At 39.1% G+C, this 13,191-nt stretch overlaps 2 protein-coding genes across 6 annotated transcripts in view; one reads left to right on the top strand and one right to left on the bottom strand.

Moving 5' to 3' along the window:
• The window catches only part of Ugp2 (UDP-glucose pyrophosphorylase 2), a 47,755-nt gene extending 42,980 nt beyond the window's left edge, over positions 1–4,775 (top strand). For both annotated transcript variants that reach the window (XM_051200658.1, XM_051200657.1), the window contains exons 9-10: positions 3,068–3,172; positions 4,320–4,775. In XM_051200658.1, coding sequence (XP_051056615.1) covers positions 3,068–3,172; positions 4,320–4,427 — 213 coding nt within the window. In that variant the 3' untranslated portion in view covers positions 4,428–4,775. The remainder of the gene's footprint in view (positions 1–3,067; positions 3,173–4,319) is intronic.
• Positions 4,776–5,877: 1,102 nt separating this feature from the next.
• Vps54 (VPS54 subunit of GARP complex) overlaps positions 5,878–13,191 on the bottom strand; it is a 79,648-nt gene continuing 72,334 nt past the window's right edge. For 3 of the 4 annotated variants that reach the window (XM_051200615.1, XM_051200618.1, XM_051200616.1), the window contains 3 exons: positions 11,519–11,626; positions 9,574–9,668; positions 5,878–6,664 (listed from right to left, as the gene is read on the bottom strand). In XM_051200615.1, the coding sequence (XP_051056572.1) occupies positions 6,559–6,664; positions 9,574–9,668; positions 11,519–11,626 (309 nt within the window). In that variant the 3' untranslated portion in view covers positions 5,878–6,558. The remainder of the gene's footprint in view (positions 6,665–9,573; positions 9,669–11,518; positions 11,627–13,191) is intronic. The other variant, XM_051200617.1, reaches the window with a different exon arrangement.

The raw sequence follows: 13,191 nt of genomic DNA, 5'->3' as shown, positions 1-13,191 counted from the left end.
GGTTGAGGGCAGTACTTACTTATCTGTGTGTATAAGCATATTTACTTGGAAGGCATCTTAATAACGTATTCTTTTAGCAATACAGAAGTTGTAGGTTCCTTCCTAGGGCTTTTGACCGGGTTCTCGGTACTAGGCATGAATCTAGTCAGGAAGCAGTTGTTACCTCATGCCATTGTAGTGCCAGTGAACACATCTGATAGTTTTGTATTGTGGTATGCACATTTGTCACTGAACTAGACCATTGATAACTTCCCTTCCCCTGTGACCTACAGTATAGCACCTTCTGACATTTTTCTGTGAAAGCTACCCAATCAAAAAGGAAGTTTTCAGGTCAGTTCCACCTTGCCTTTCTATCTTAGAACTAAAATGTGTTATCTTCAGCAGTAGGCTTATCCCATTTAGGTGGACAACCAGGAGCAATGTTAATAGTCTTTATTTTTTGGGGGGGCTCTGGCACCTCCCTTACCATTAATTCTTAAATAGTTTCATATGCCTGGCACTGGGATTTTCATTTAATAACTAGTATCTTCTAGGAAAGCATTGTCCATCCATGCAGAGTCCTGGTCATAAACGTTTCTATTTATCCTTAGTTTTGGTAGACCCACCCAACCCTCCTCCTCTCTTGTCCCCATTTCTGCTTAACACTTAATCCCCCAGTATTCCCTCACCTAATTTTGTATCAGTATGCTTTATCCCTTTGCCCCTTAAGAGCCTACCCCCTTCCCTGCCATAGGCCCTTTTAGTTTCATGGTCTCCATAGATACTCCAAAATAAAAAGATAAATCTAAAACATCACAATGGGGCACAAATGACAAAGCATGCATTTTTGTCTGAGCTTGTGTTACCACACTGCATATATTTTCCAATCCTACGCATTTTTCTGCACGTATACTAGTTTCAGTTTGAGGTCTATTTTGTCAGATATTACAGTAGTGGTACCTGCCTGTTTCCTAGGTTCGTATGCTTAAAATACTTTTCCCATCTTTCCACTCTGTAGTATTATGATGACATGTGGTGGTTTGTGGTTTGCTTTTATAATGTAATCCCTGTTCTTTGGAGGCAGCAAATAGCTTCTACCTTTTTACTTAGTCTGTTAGCCTGTGTTTTTTTGTTTGAGGAGTTGGAACCATTAGTGTTCTGTTTTTGAAAATTGTGTACTGATTCATGCCATTTCATTAAGGAGTTTTTATATTTTTCTTATTGCTTAATTATTTTAGTGTGGTTTATTTCCTGTGACCTACCTTTGGGTGGATTCCTACAGGTATCTTCTGTAGAGTTGGCATTCATTTCTTTAGTATATTTTTATCAAGGGAAGTTTTGCCTTTTCTTCAGTTATGACAGATAACTTTGCCATCTGTAGTATTTCAGGTCTTGAAAGCATTCCAAACTGTTCTGGCTTTAAAGTTTGCTTAATAATTTACTGCTGTTTCTGATGCTACCTTTACATGTGACATAATGTTTCTTTCAATATACTTTGTTCTGTGTATTTAATGTCTTATGACAAGGGGAGATTATTTTCCATTCTTACCTGTTGGAGTCCTAAATGCCTCCTGTATCTGGATTATCCTTTTCCTAATTCTTGTGATTCTTTTGAAAAATGTTTTTGTTACAGTATCTCACTATGTAGCCCAGGCTAGCCTTGAACTCAAAGAGTTTCTCCTGCCTCTGCCTTCAAGTGCTGGGGTTAAAGGCATATGCCATCATACCCAGACTTTAGAATGAGCATCTTCTCCTTTTATGTCTATAACATGAAGACTTGGTCTCTTCAAAGTGTTTCATGGATCTTAAAAGTCCCACTTGTCCATGATCTCTTTGTCCTTGTGGGGTAGTTCAGTTCCTCCACCTTGTCTTCAAGCTCAGGTACTATCTTGTTGAGACATTCCACAGAGTTTTGTTTTTAATTTATTGTGTTTTATATATCCAGTATTTAAGATTGGTTTTTCCTCAGTATTTCCTTGTTAAGTTCTTTCCATGTCATCTACCACCTTCCCTATTTCATTCAGCTGTTTGTGTCTTTTAACATACTATTTTGAATTATCTGTTTGGGATTACAACTAATTCACTTGGAAGAGTTGTATATAGTTGGGTTTTTTGTTTGTTTTCTCTTTCTCTCTTCATACATTGGGATTTGGACAGCTGGTGTTATGTCTTTGCTGTTTTTTTTTTTTTTTTTTAATCCGCTATATTTTTTCCGGTTGAAGTACTTGCAATGTTCAAGTGGGACTTATTTGTGCCAGTGTGTAGTTGAGGAAGTAGTTCTTCAATCTAGCTTAGGGTGGGTGCCTGCTGTAATCTCTGTATTGTTCCCCAAGTAGGGTAGTGACTGGGAGAGCAACAGCTTCACCACTAGGCAATTGTCACACTAGTAAGTTGCCATAACCAAGGCAATTTACAGAAGAGTGAGAGTATTTCATCATGGCTGGAAAGCATGACACCAGAAGCAAGAAGCTGAGCGCTCACATTCTCACTCACAAGCTGAAGAGTACACACTGGAAGCAGGGCAAGGCTTTAGGCTCCAGAACCGTACCCCTGTGACATACTTCTGCCATCAAGACTATACCCTACACCTCCCCAAACAGTGACACCAGCCCAGGGACCAAGTCTTCAAGTACTGGAGCATATGGGGACAATCTCATTTCTGTCACCATAGTAGAGCTGACTTTGTGAAGAAAATGGGGGGAGTAAAGTAGCTAGGAGGGAGATCTGAGTTACTGTCTGGGTCCACAGATTAGATTCTTAAAGCTATACATGGTATGATTACAAGGACAAAGAGGTGGTCCTAAAGGAGGGGAGAAAAAGAGTATGAGATGTGATCGAAGAGGACAGTTAAATCAGGAATACCTAAGTATAATCAAGACAGAGAAATAGAAACAGCAATTCTGATTGTAACCAAGCAGAAGATAGATTTTATATATGCAAGAGCAGAGGTCAGAACTGGAAGTATGAGAGAAATTCCTTATGGATGTTGGCACGGCTGTGCTTATTTGGAACGTGAAGTTCTCAGATCCCTGTGCTCTAGGGTTTCACATGCTCCTGTCTGAAATACTTCCTATGCTTCTACTTGAAGGTTCAAGATTATCTAAGACGGTTTGAAAGTATACCTGACATGCTGGAATTGGACCACCTCACTGTTTCAGGAGATGTGACATTTGGAAAAAATGTTTCACTCAAGGTTCGTATGATGAAAATCATGTGTATTGTAGCTTTATAAAGTAGACTTCACTTTCCAGTCCTAAATTTACCTTATTTAAGGAGTCATTCTTAGTGTGGACAGGCAGATGATCATCCCTATATTTAGTTCTAGTGTACCCAGATATACCACTTAAAATACAACCATAACCAATACAGGGATTTTGTTGAATATAGCTCTCAGTGAGAAAGGAAACAAACAAGGTAGAATGAATGGTATGGTCTTTAGAATAGTCTCTATTAGCACTGTTGCTCACGAAAGATTTCACAGTGAATCATCTAGTCCTTTTGAGAGATAAAAGAGGGTAGATAGTTAAAGCTCACAATTCAAGATAGCACTTGCCTCTTCCTAAGTCCATAATCTTACAAAAATCTTGTATTGGTATTTTAAGTGTTCTTCTGTGTTTTAGCCTTTTACTTCAATGAAAGTGTTAAAAACAAGATTTTATGTGAACGTAACTTCATTGTGTATACTGCTTAACCAAAAACTCTCACAAGACTAAGAAATGTTTCCAATACTATTCTTTAAAAAGAGAAGGAAAGGGGTAGGAGGCCAAGGAGATACATACCTGTGGAACTCACATAAGAAGGCATAGTGGTACATGAGTTTTTATACCTGCGCTGCAGAAGCAGATAGACACATCCCCACAGCTAGCCAGCCAGCCTCACCTGATGTCTCCCTCACCTTGGTGCTCACGGTGAAGTGGGAGAGATTCACCTCAAAAAAAAAAGGCATGTGGCACCAGAAGAATAAAACTTGAGGTCGTGCCCTGGTCTTCACACACACATGTAGATGCAATGACACAGACACACAACAAAAACAATTCTGTGGAAATATAAGCTAGGCACCCTTTACTTCCTGAAGAAGACTAAATAGTACCGTGCAAGTGAGCCTGAGATGGGCCATTCACACAGCTGCTTCCCACCTCCAAGAAGTCTAGAATGACCACCAGCATTGAGATAGGACACATTATTATATTCCTTGAGGTTATTGACCTTTCATGTTTAATCTTACATTTACATCAACTACATTGTAAAGGAGTTGAACATGAGCTCAATTTTAAGATAACCAGTAATATGTTTCAGCCACAGTTTTAAATACAATCTCCATTTTTTTTTTCTTCGCTTAGGGAACAGTTATCATTATTGCAAATCATGGTGACAGAATTGACATCCCCCCTGGAGCAGTGTTAGAGAACAAGATTGTATCTGGAAATCTTCGAATCTTGGACCACTGAGATAAGCACTGCTGGATACACTTTATACTAATTATGGGCTAAAGAGTTTCTTACAATAAAATATCTCTAAGATTCTCAAATGAGCAGGTACTTTTACTGTGCTGATCTCTGCAGTGTTGATTTTTTTTTTTTTTTTGTTTTTAGTTTTCTGCCATGTGCTTTTAGCCTAAGGAGACCACAGATGGAACAGTGCTGTCCTCCTTTGACAAAGCGCCTAGAGATGAGTTCATCTGAAAGTGCAATATTATCTAATCGTAGAACTTGGCCGGCTTGGCAGTCTTTAACAGAAGCTGGAGTCATGATCTCTTTGATTGCCTTTGATTTTAAAAATAAAGTGATACAACAATCCATGTGTTTGCTTGTGCTGTCTAGTGTTGACTTTGTGAAACTGCAGGAGACAGCAGTGTGGTCTTGCTGCAGTGTGGGTTTCTTGGAATGTTTGATGACTAGCTAGTTAGCTAGCCAGTACAGTTTGTTGCTTGTTTTCCATTACTAAGACTTACCACTGTTACTGACATAGGGACTGAACTTGAAGGTACTTAGCATTCTTCATTTGGTTCTAAAACTGAAATGCCTGTCATGCTTTCCACATTTAATGACACAGTTTTTGTTTTGTTTTTGTTGTTGTTGTTTTTTGTTTTTCCAGCTAAAGGGGTGGGGCAAGTAAAAGTAGAGCATGTCCTTTCTATTCTAGACCAGTGTGTGTTGGGGGGGGGGTGAGGATAATAACTCCATTAGAAGTTCCCTTTCGGTTCTTACACTTGTTATCACTAAAGAATACTGATAGCCTCCGGAGTCAGGTCTACTGGTAGTTCACACATGTCTTTCTTGAATTGAGTAATGTTTCCACCATTGAAAAAAGTTGCCTTTTAAGTCTGAGGATTTTTTTTTTTACATCTTTATTTTTGACAGTAAGAACCAATGACATACCTCTGTAATGATTAAAAAAAAAATTCCTCTTGAGAAAACAAAACAAAAAACCCACAAGATAAGATTATTTCATTAAACATTATCACCACAAGATTAGGCACTCTGACAGGGTGAGGCAAGATTCTGGGTGTGAGGCACAGGCACTTTCATTTGTAGAGTGCTGCCGATTCTAACGTCTTCACATAGCTTACTCGTTGACCTTATACTTCTGGCCCCAACACAGCAGCCTGGATTTTAAAAGTTTTGTTTATCCCTGGTCTTTGCTTATATACATATCAAAAGTAACTTAAAAGCAAGAATCCAAGAGGGCCATAGTTCATGTTATCTAAATGTTAAAATGAGAATTTGTAAGAAGGCATATTATAGAAATATGTATTCTTGCCTCTGCTAGAAATAAAAAAGCAAAGAAAAAACAAATACAACCCCAAACCCTTCATAGGTACTTTTATAAATATAGCTATTAAACCATAGCTTTGTGTATATCACTTCTGGAAAGTATTTAAATTAGTAGCTGCATAAGTAAATGCAAATATTCTTTATTCCTTATAATCAATCTTCCATATATTTAGCGGTTTGAGGCTTTACCCAGTGACATACAGTGGAAATGAAAAGGTTAAATATGCAACACACAAAACCTGAAACTGACATTGGTCACTAACACAAAAACTGAATTCCTAAATCCAAGCAATCAAAAGATGTTTATTTTTTATAAAGATCTGTAAAAAAATAATTTTTCAAACAGCTTTACTTTCATAGAGAAAACTTTCTACAGAGGTTGACTAGATTTTAATATTTTCAATTGTACCATCATTAAATAAGGTGGGACACCGTATGAATTTCATTGCACTGGAAGAAATGCAGAGCATTTTTAATATAAAGTATACAGAGCATTCTAGGCAACTACAGCTGTGTTACAGCTATGTGTTCTTTTGGATTTGGTCCAAAGAAACCTGAGTCTGTTTCCAGAGAGAATGAAAAATGTTATAGACACCTGATCAGTTACTCCTTACCAAAGGATGCACAAAAATGGCATTCCTTGTAGATCCCACTGAATCCAGTTCCCAACACTGACCCTTCCTCTTCCCTTCCCCCGCCTCAGTTCACACTGCTTCGAAGGTTCATTTCCTAAAATACCAGGCATCTAGATTTTCTTCAGAAACACATCCCGTGGTCAGATGACTACCCAGTTTCCAGTCGGCCATCACCTCTTCTGTTCCCAGATCTCCGCCATATTTAGATCCAGGTCTTTAAGGCCTTTTAAGGCTTGAAGATTTCCAGTGTAAAAAGCTACATCTGCTGTGACCAGCCTAGAGTGGGGAGAAAGGCATTTTAAATTTAACACTTCTAATCAGATAATAAAAGGAGCAACACTAAGAGGCTTAGCCTAGCTGTTACAATAGTTTTAGATCCAGAATTACCAGGGATGAAAATGTTGACACTTAGCAGATTTTTAAAAAACATAAACTAAAAGAGAAGTTAACCAAGTGGTGGTGGTACACACCTTTAATCCTAGCTCTCAGGAGGCATAGGCAGGCAAATCTCTGTGAGTTCAAAGCTAGCCTGGTCTGTACAGAGCGAGTTCCAGGACAGGCTCCAAAGCAATACAGAGAAACCTTGTCTCGAATCCCCCCCCCCCCAAAAAAAAAGAAAAGCGACAGAGAGGGAGAGAAATTAACAAGTTAAACTGAAATGATTTCAATTGGTTGTCACCAAAACATGTATGTGTGGTTTTTATAAGCATCTAGAAATTAAATGAAAGCGGGGGTTCTTAGGCAAGCACGACTGAGTCTACTGAGGGCCAGGGTTAGGAGTACAGCTAAAGGGTAGAGTACTTGTTTAGCATGAATAAGGCTGTGGATTCCATCTCCAGCAAAACACAACATAACAATCAGATTAATAAAAGACTTTTGTGTGCAACCCCATCACATTCACTGTGAAAGCAGGAGCTGATCTTAGAAACTGAAGTGTAATTTTTTTTTGTTTTAAATGCTAATTTGCTGATGCTGCTTTATTTGAATTCTTTTTTTCAAAATCAGGTATGTTTTAGGGTTCAGGAAAAGTTTTTAAAGTGAATTGTTACAGCATTAAAACACACACATACGAGTGTGTGATGCACTAAGGGAGGTGGGTAAACTCAAGGACTTACTAGGCAATCACTCTAACCCAGATGGAAGATTTGAGATTATAAAAACAAATCTTAAAAGTAATGTCAGCTGAGTAATCATTTTCTCCACCCAAAAAAAGCCTCAGAGGAACAAAGAACCTATATGCAAATTTTTGTAGTACAGTATAGGTGATATGGATAATTAATTCATTTGGAAAAAATGGTCAAATAAAATATAATTATGACTGTTTTTAGTAGCTTACCAATATAGAATGGGACTAGTATGTATGAAATACTTAGATTCCTATTTGTTTCACAGTAACTCATTAACAGCCACATGAGGTTTAGGCACAGTCACAGCATATTGGTCTTCTGCTTCAACACAACAAATGCTGGTGGTACATGTGATACTCCTATCCTCTTTAAGCAGGTTCCTCCATCCTACACTGGTCCTCCAAGTGGCCAACAAGGAAAGTAACACTTTACAGATCATTCTGGGATGGGAATGTTTAAATTAAGACTCTTATTTATTCCAACCCTTACTCTTGAGCAAGGATTTTAATGAACTACTAAGTAAGCAATGTCTCTAAACCACTCACAATCCTGATTTGGCAGAATGCTTGACCAGCCCACTTGTAAATAGCTTCACAGCAAGAATGGATCATGAACATTGAAGCTAGTAGCTGCTGTGATTCTACATGATTTCATTTAGAACATCCAATCTTACAGTCACTCCTGGAGAGAAGTACTACATTAATTTTATAAAACGGAAATCCAGACCAGTGTGACTACACAAGAGTTCTATGCTTTCAGCTGTGTGTCTTGCTGGATGGATGGATGAGTATCAATGACAAGGAACAGCAGGAAGACAAACGTACTCTCATTTCATTCCTGCTTCTAAATTGGTTCTGAATCAAGAAGATATTATTAGGCACCTCTGTTTTCTAAAAGAGACTACATTTCTCTTGCTTTTAATTTAGCTTTTGTAACAGACTGACTACCTGTAATCAATATTTCATCACTCATGGGGTAGTTTTTCAGATACCAGAAAGATGGCTCAGTAGTTCTGAGCATTTGGCATTTGCTAGGTTAGTTCCCAGCACCCACATGGCAGCTTACATGAAACTCCATTTCCAGGGGATCCAATGTTCTAGCTTCTGGCTTCCACAGGCACTAGGCACATGCATGGTGCATACATAGACATGCAAGTAAAATATCCATGCATATAATTTTTTTAAAGATAAATATGTGGCACACTAAGCAAATCATACCAAAGCGGTTGGTGCTTTTTACTTTCGGTAAAATACAAACATGCACCCATTTTTACAATGCTAAGGATGGAAGCCAGGACACAGATGCAAACAAGTGTTCTACCACCCAACAACATCCCCAGCCTCAGATTTTATCTTCAATTCTCTTCATAAAAGGAAGAAAGGGTTTTGTTTTTTTTTTAATCAAGATTCCTAGCACACACCTTTAATCCTAACATTTGGAGGCAGAGGCAACAGAATGAGTTGGATGTCAGCCTGGCATACATAGCAAGAACCAGCCCCTGTATAGAACTCAAAACAAAAAACTCTTAAGAAAATACAGGCCTAGATAAGGAAAGTGATTATTCAAAGTTTTATACATAAGCTAGTAGGTGGCAGAGATAGTTTAATCCAAAGTTTGTAAAATATGAATTCTATGGCTTGTAAATATAATACTTTTCAACAATAATACATTATTTTTCAGAACACTACAAAAGAAGGCATATATTACCCTCATTTATAAATGAGGCTACTCCCCTAGTCCAAGGGCTCTGCAGTAGGGCTCCGAGTCCTGTCTGGACAGAGCAGCACTACTCACCATCTAGAGATGAGCCACCTTCCCACACTGCCTCACTGAGGGTCTGTAAGGTTCAGCAAGGAGCTGAACACTGACAACCCTTATTAACCCAAACACACAGTGGGAAGATACAGAGGCATGTCAACGAGAGAAGAAAGGCAACATTGCTGACTTTGTTGTTTTCTTCTTTAGCACGATGATAGCAGAAAAGCATACCGTGAAGAATGACAAGGGATTAAATGGTTCAGTGTGGGATCGTGTGGTAAAAACAGGTAAGAATCATACCCATTTTGAGGTCCTCCATCATTTATTACATTTAAGTGTGACAACTGTTTTTTCAGGTGGAGTTTGTAACTTGCATTAATTCTTAAAAATAACATCTGAAAAAGAAATAAACATTGCTTAAAGTTCTCCTGAAATAGAAGTATCTGTTATCAATATATGGAGAAACATTTCAAAAACCTTTGTTCTGACATGTACTTTTAGGATGCTCTTCTGAAGCACTTAGCTGCTATTTCAGTATGGTTTTTCTCTGCAGTTGGGCCAAAGTTCTTTTCCCTGCTCAGCAGTCCTTCTCTTATCAGTGAAATTGCCTTTGTGTACATTAGGAGAATTTCTCAGGGCTACATAGAGTCAAAACTAAGTAAAAATAATTGAAGTAGTGGAAAGTTTTATTTAAGAACTTGGGGGGGGGGAGTAAGATGAGAGAGGTAAAAGCTACTTTTACATGATTGATCTATGGAAATAATTTAGCATAATCTATTTACCGTGGAATGTTCGATAAGGCACCTGTGGAAGTTTGGGCAGTTGCGGGTATCCCAGTGTAATAGAACATACAAGCCTGAGGCTCCCTGGTGTGGCTTTCAGAGAGCAAACACAGGTCAGAGTCAGAGACTACTTGTTGGTTGAGAAGGTGGGTAGCCATCTCCTCAGAACTGAAGCATCCCTCCTAGAGTGGCGAGAGAGGCTGACCCAACTCCCCAGGCTCAGGGGGCTCAGAGTTACATGGTTACATGTGCCTTCCCACTGGTACAGAGGCAGTAATGACTGTTAAAAACGCCTTGTTCAGGGAGCTCCAGGAATGCAGCTTTGAGCTGTCAACCATGCTTGGTTGGATCTTCAGGGATGCAGCCCTGTTAGTGGCCCTAATAAACTCATTAGATGACCAGGTAGCCCTAGATGGAACTGTTTCGTTGGCTTGCTCCTGGTGCCCTTCCTGGGATGAGCAGACATTGTTCGCATCTTCCAGGGAAACCATATAACTGAAAGATGGCTGGCTAACAAGAAACGACAAGGCAATGACCCTTCAGGGCAGTCATGCCTGTCTTCCCCTCAGTCCAAGCTCCAAGGGAGTTAGATTATGCTTAATTATGAGGTTAATGTGGTTAAAGAAAACTTAAAAAAACATGAAGAATGCGGACAGCTGGTACAGAATGAAGTACAAGGAGCATAAGAAAGGCGAGCAGGAGACACAAGAACAGAGCAATAAGAAGCCCCATCCCAACACCATCCACATGCATACACAAACCACAGAAACAAATTCCCAGCGGAAGTTAAGCCTACTATTACACACAGTTTATATTCTAACCCTGCACCGTTCTACAACTGGGCTTGAATGACTGTATCTATTTTAAGAGAATTAGATGAATAAACATGAAGAAGGGATGCATTCTGAACTTTGGAGCTTTCAGGGCAGAGAAAAGGTCACAGGGGCATAGAGGACCCAGAGATTAAACATGTAATACTTCTGGAGGGCACAGGGATGGGCACGGCAAGATAGATGCCGCCTACTCCTTCCCTACCCTTTGTCATAGCTGCTACAGATCACTCATGGTGGTCTGGTAAATAGTAATGACCTATGCATATGTTAATCTCATTCGCTCCATCACTACTTTCTTTCACCTCTGATCTATGCTACAGTCTCAATTTATAACATTATAGACTTACTAATAAATGCCAACTTTGATTTCCAAACTAACAATGTAAAGAGTAATAGTGGAACTTCTGACCTCTAACAATGGGTGATTTTATATTTAGTTCTCAACTGCCAAAACAAAAGACATTTTGAAATTAAGATTTTATCCATACCTCCCTAATCAATATAACAACCTAAAAAAAAAATGATTGCAAACATCAACTAAGATTAACTGGATGAAAGCAAGTACAAACTCCCCTACTGGTATGGATATAAAATGTTAAAATCACAAAGGTTTTCAGAGTTACAACTCACCCGTGTTTGTTCTTCAGGAAGAAGATCAAATATAGCTTCATGCATTTTTGTCATTTGCTTACAAATATTCCTGAAACAAGGGGAAGGGACAGGCGCTTTCACCTCGTACTGGCAAGGGAAAAAGAAGGAGAACTGTGTTTAGTCTTTTGGACTTTGTAATGTCTCTGACATTCCCTGAGTTAAGTTTTCTGTGCCTCCAATGCTGGCCTGGGTCTTCAGCTGAGGACTGTACTGCCCATACACATCTTGAGAAACTTTTCGTTTATCTTCATCTACCCAAACAGCTTAGTAGCTAAGACCATAGGCTGATTCCAACCTTAAAACTGCTTGGGTTTAAACTGAAGCTCCTTCAATTCCTATCTAGTTTATATAAGCAGGGTCATGAAACATGTAACTTTTGTGGCTGGCTTCTTTCACTTAATTCTTTCCTGGCTCGTTCTTCTTATGACATGCAACTGGACTTCATTGCTATGAGTAGACCACACTCTCTTCACCACTGGTCAGCTGCTATGAATTATGTCATTGTCAACATCTGTGTAAAGGTAGTTCTTTCTTGGACATGTATCTAGAAGAAGTCAGCGGGTCATGTGAACTCCATGCTTAACTTATCAGGAAATACCAAACCGTTCCACAGTGGCTGCACCATTTCATAATACCACTGACAAGAAAGATGTGATGACTAAGCTCTCTGCCTCCTCAGAGAAACTTCCTACTATTTGTGGACATTTGATGCTGTTTTCAAACTACCCTAGTGGTGGGAGGAATTCAGGCAGTGAGGTGATGGGTTACAAGGTGAGGAACACCACAGACCCACAGCAAGCACCACACACTTGAGAAAAGTGCCTGCAGAGAGTCTGGCCTCACTGGTACCTGCCCTGAGGATTCTTTTAAGTAATCCCATTTACAGTCACTTGTTTTGGCACCCCTAAAATGGCTAATCCATCACCCCAAGTCATTCATTCCTGCTTTCCCTAATGGTAAACATTCTTTTCCACATCCTTCAGTCACCTACACATGACACAACATTAACTTGCCATCACCTAACAGACCTTCTCTTACTAACATTCTTCTGAACATACTAACTTCCAAACAGTAACTTCCCTGGCTGCCTTTGTTCATCGCTCTGTGGCATCTCCCACCAAGACAATACACACCGTCCACAGCACGGCGCCTTCCTAGGTTTTCCACTCTTGATCATCGTTTTCAATCTTCAACAAGCTAGGCTTCTTCATCAACCCCACAACCGCCCCTTCTCTAAAAACTATTTTTGTAAGCACACAAAGAATTGGGTTGCATTCATCAATCCCACAAACACCATGCTAAACAAAAGGAGCCCAGCACAACAGGCTATATATAACTCAATATGAAGAAAAAGAAAAGTTAAAGTGCTCAAGAGAAGATTTATCAATAATTTTCTTTATCTTTAACGTAGATATATATATGAGTTTTAAGTCACCAAACTGTGTACTTAGTAAGAGTAAATTTTACTGGATATGAGTTATACCTCAATAAACCTGATTTAAACTGATTTCTAGTAGTAGAAAATAGTCCAGTATGTCATACATTCCTATGTGTGCAACCCAGTTAGCAAATGTCAGCTTCCATGTAAGTTACTATTAACAACGGCAGCTGACACTTACTAAACAAAAAGTGCACCAAATGCACTTAGATAT

This window comes from Phodopus roborovskii, unplaced genomic scaffold (genome assembly GCF_943737965.1).
Source record: "Phodopus roborovskii unplaced genomic scaffold, PHOROB, whole genome shotgun sequence".
NCBI classification, from domain to species: Eukaryota; Metazoa; Chordata; class Mammalia; order Rodentia; family Cricetidae; genus Phodopus; species Phodopus roborovskii.
The sequence above is the reverse complement of the archived record's forward strand: the minus strand, read 5'-3'. Positions and strand labels throughout refer to the sequence as shown.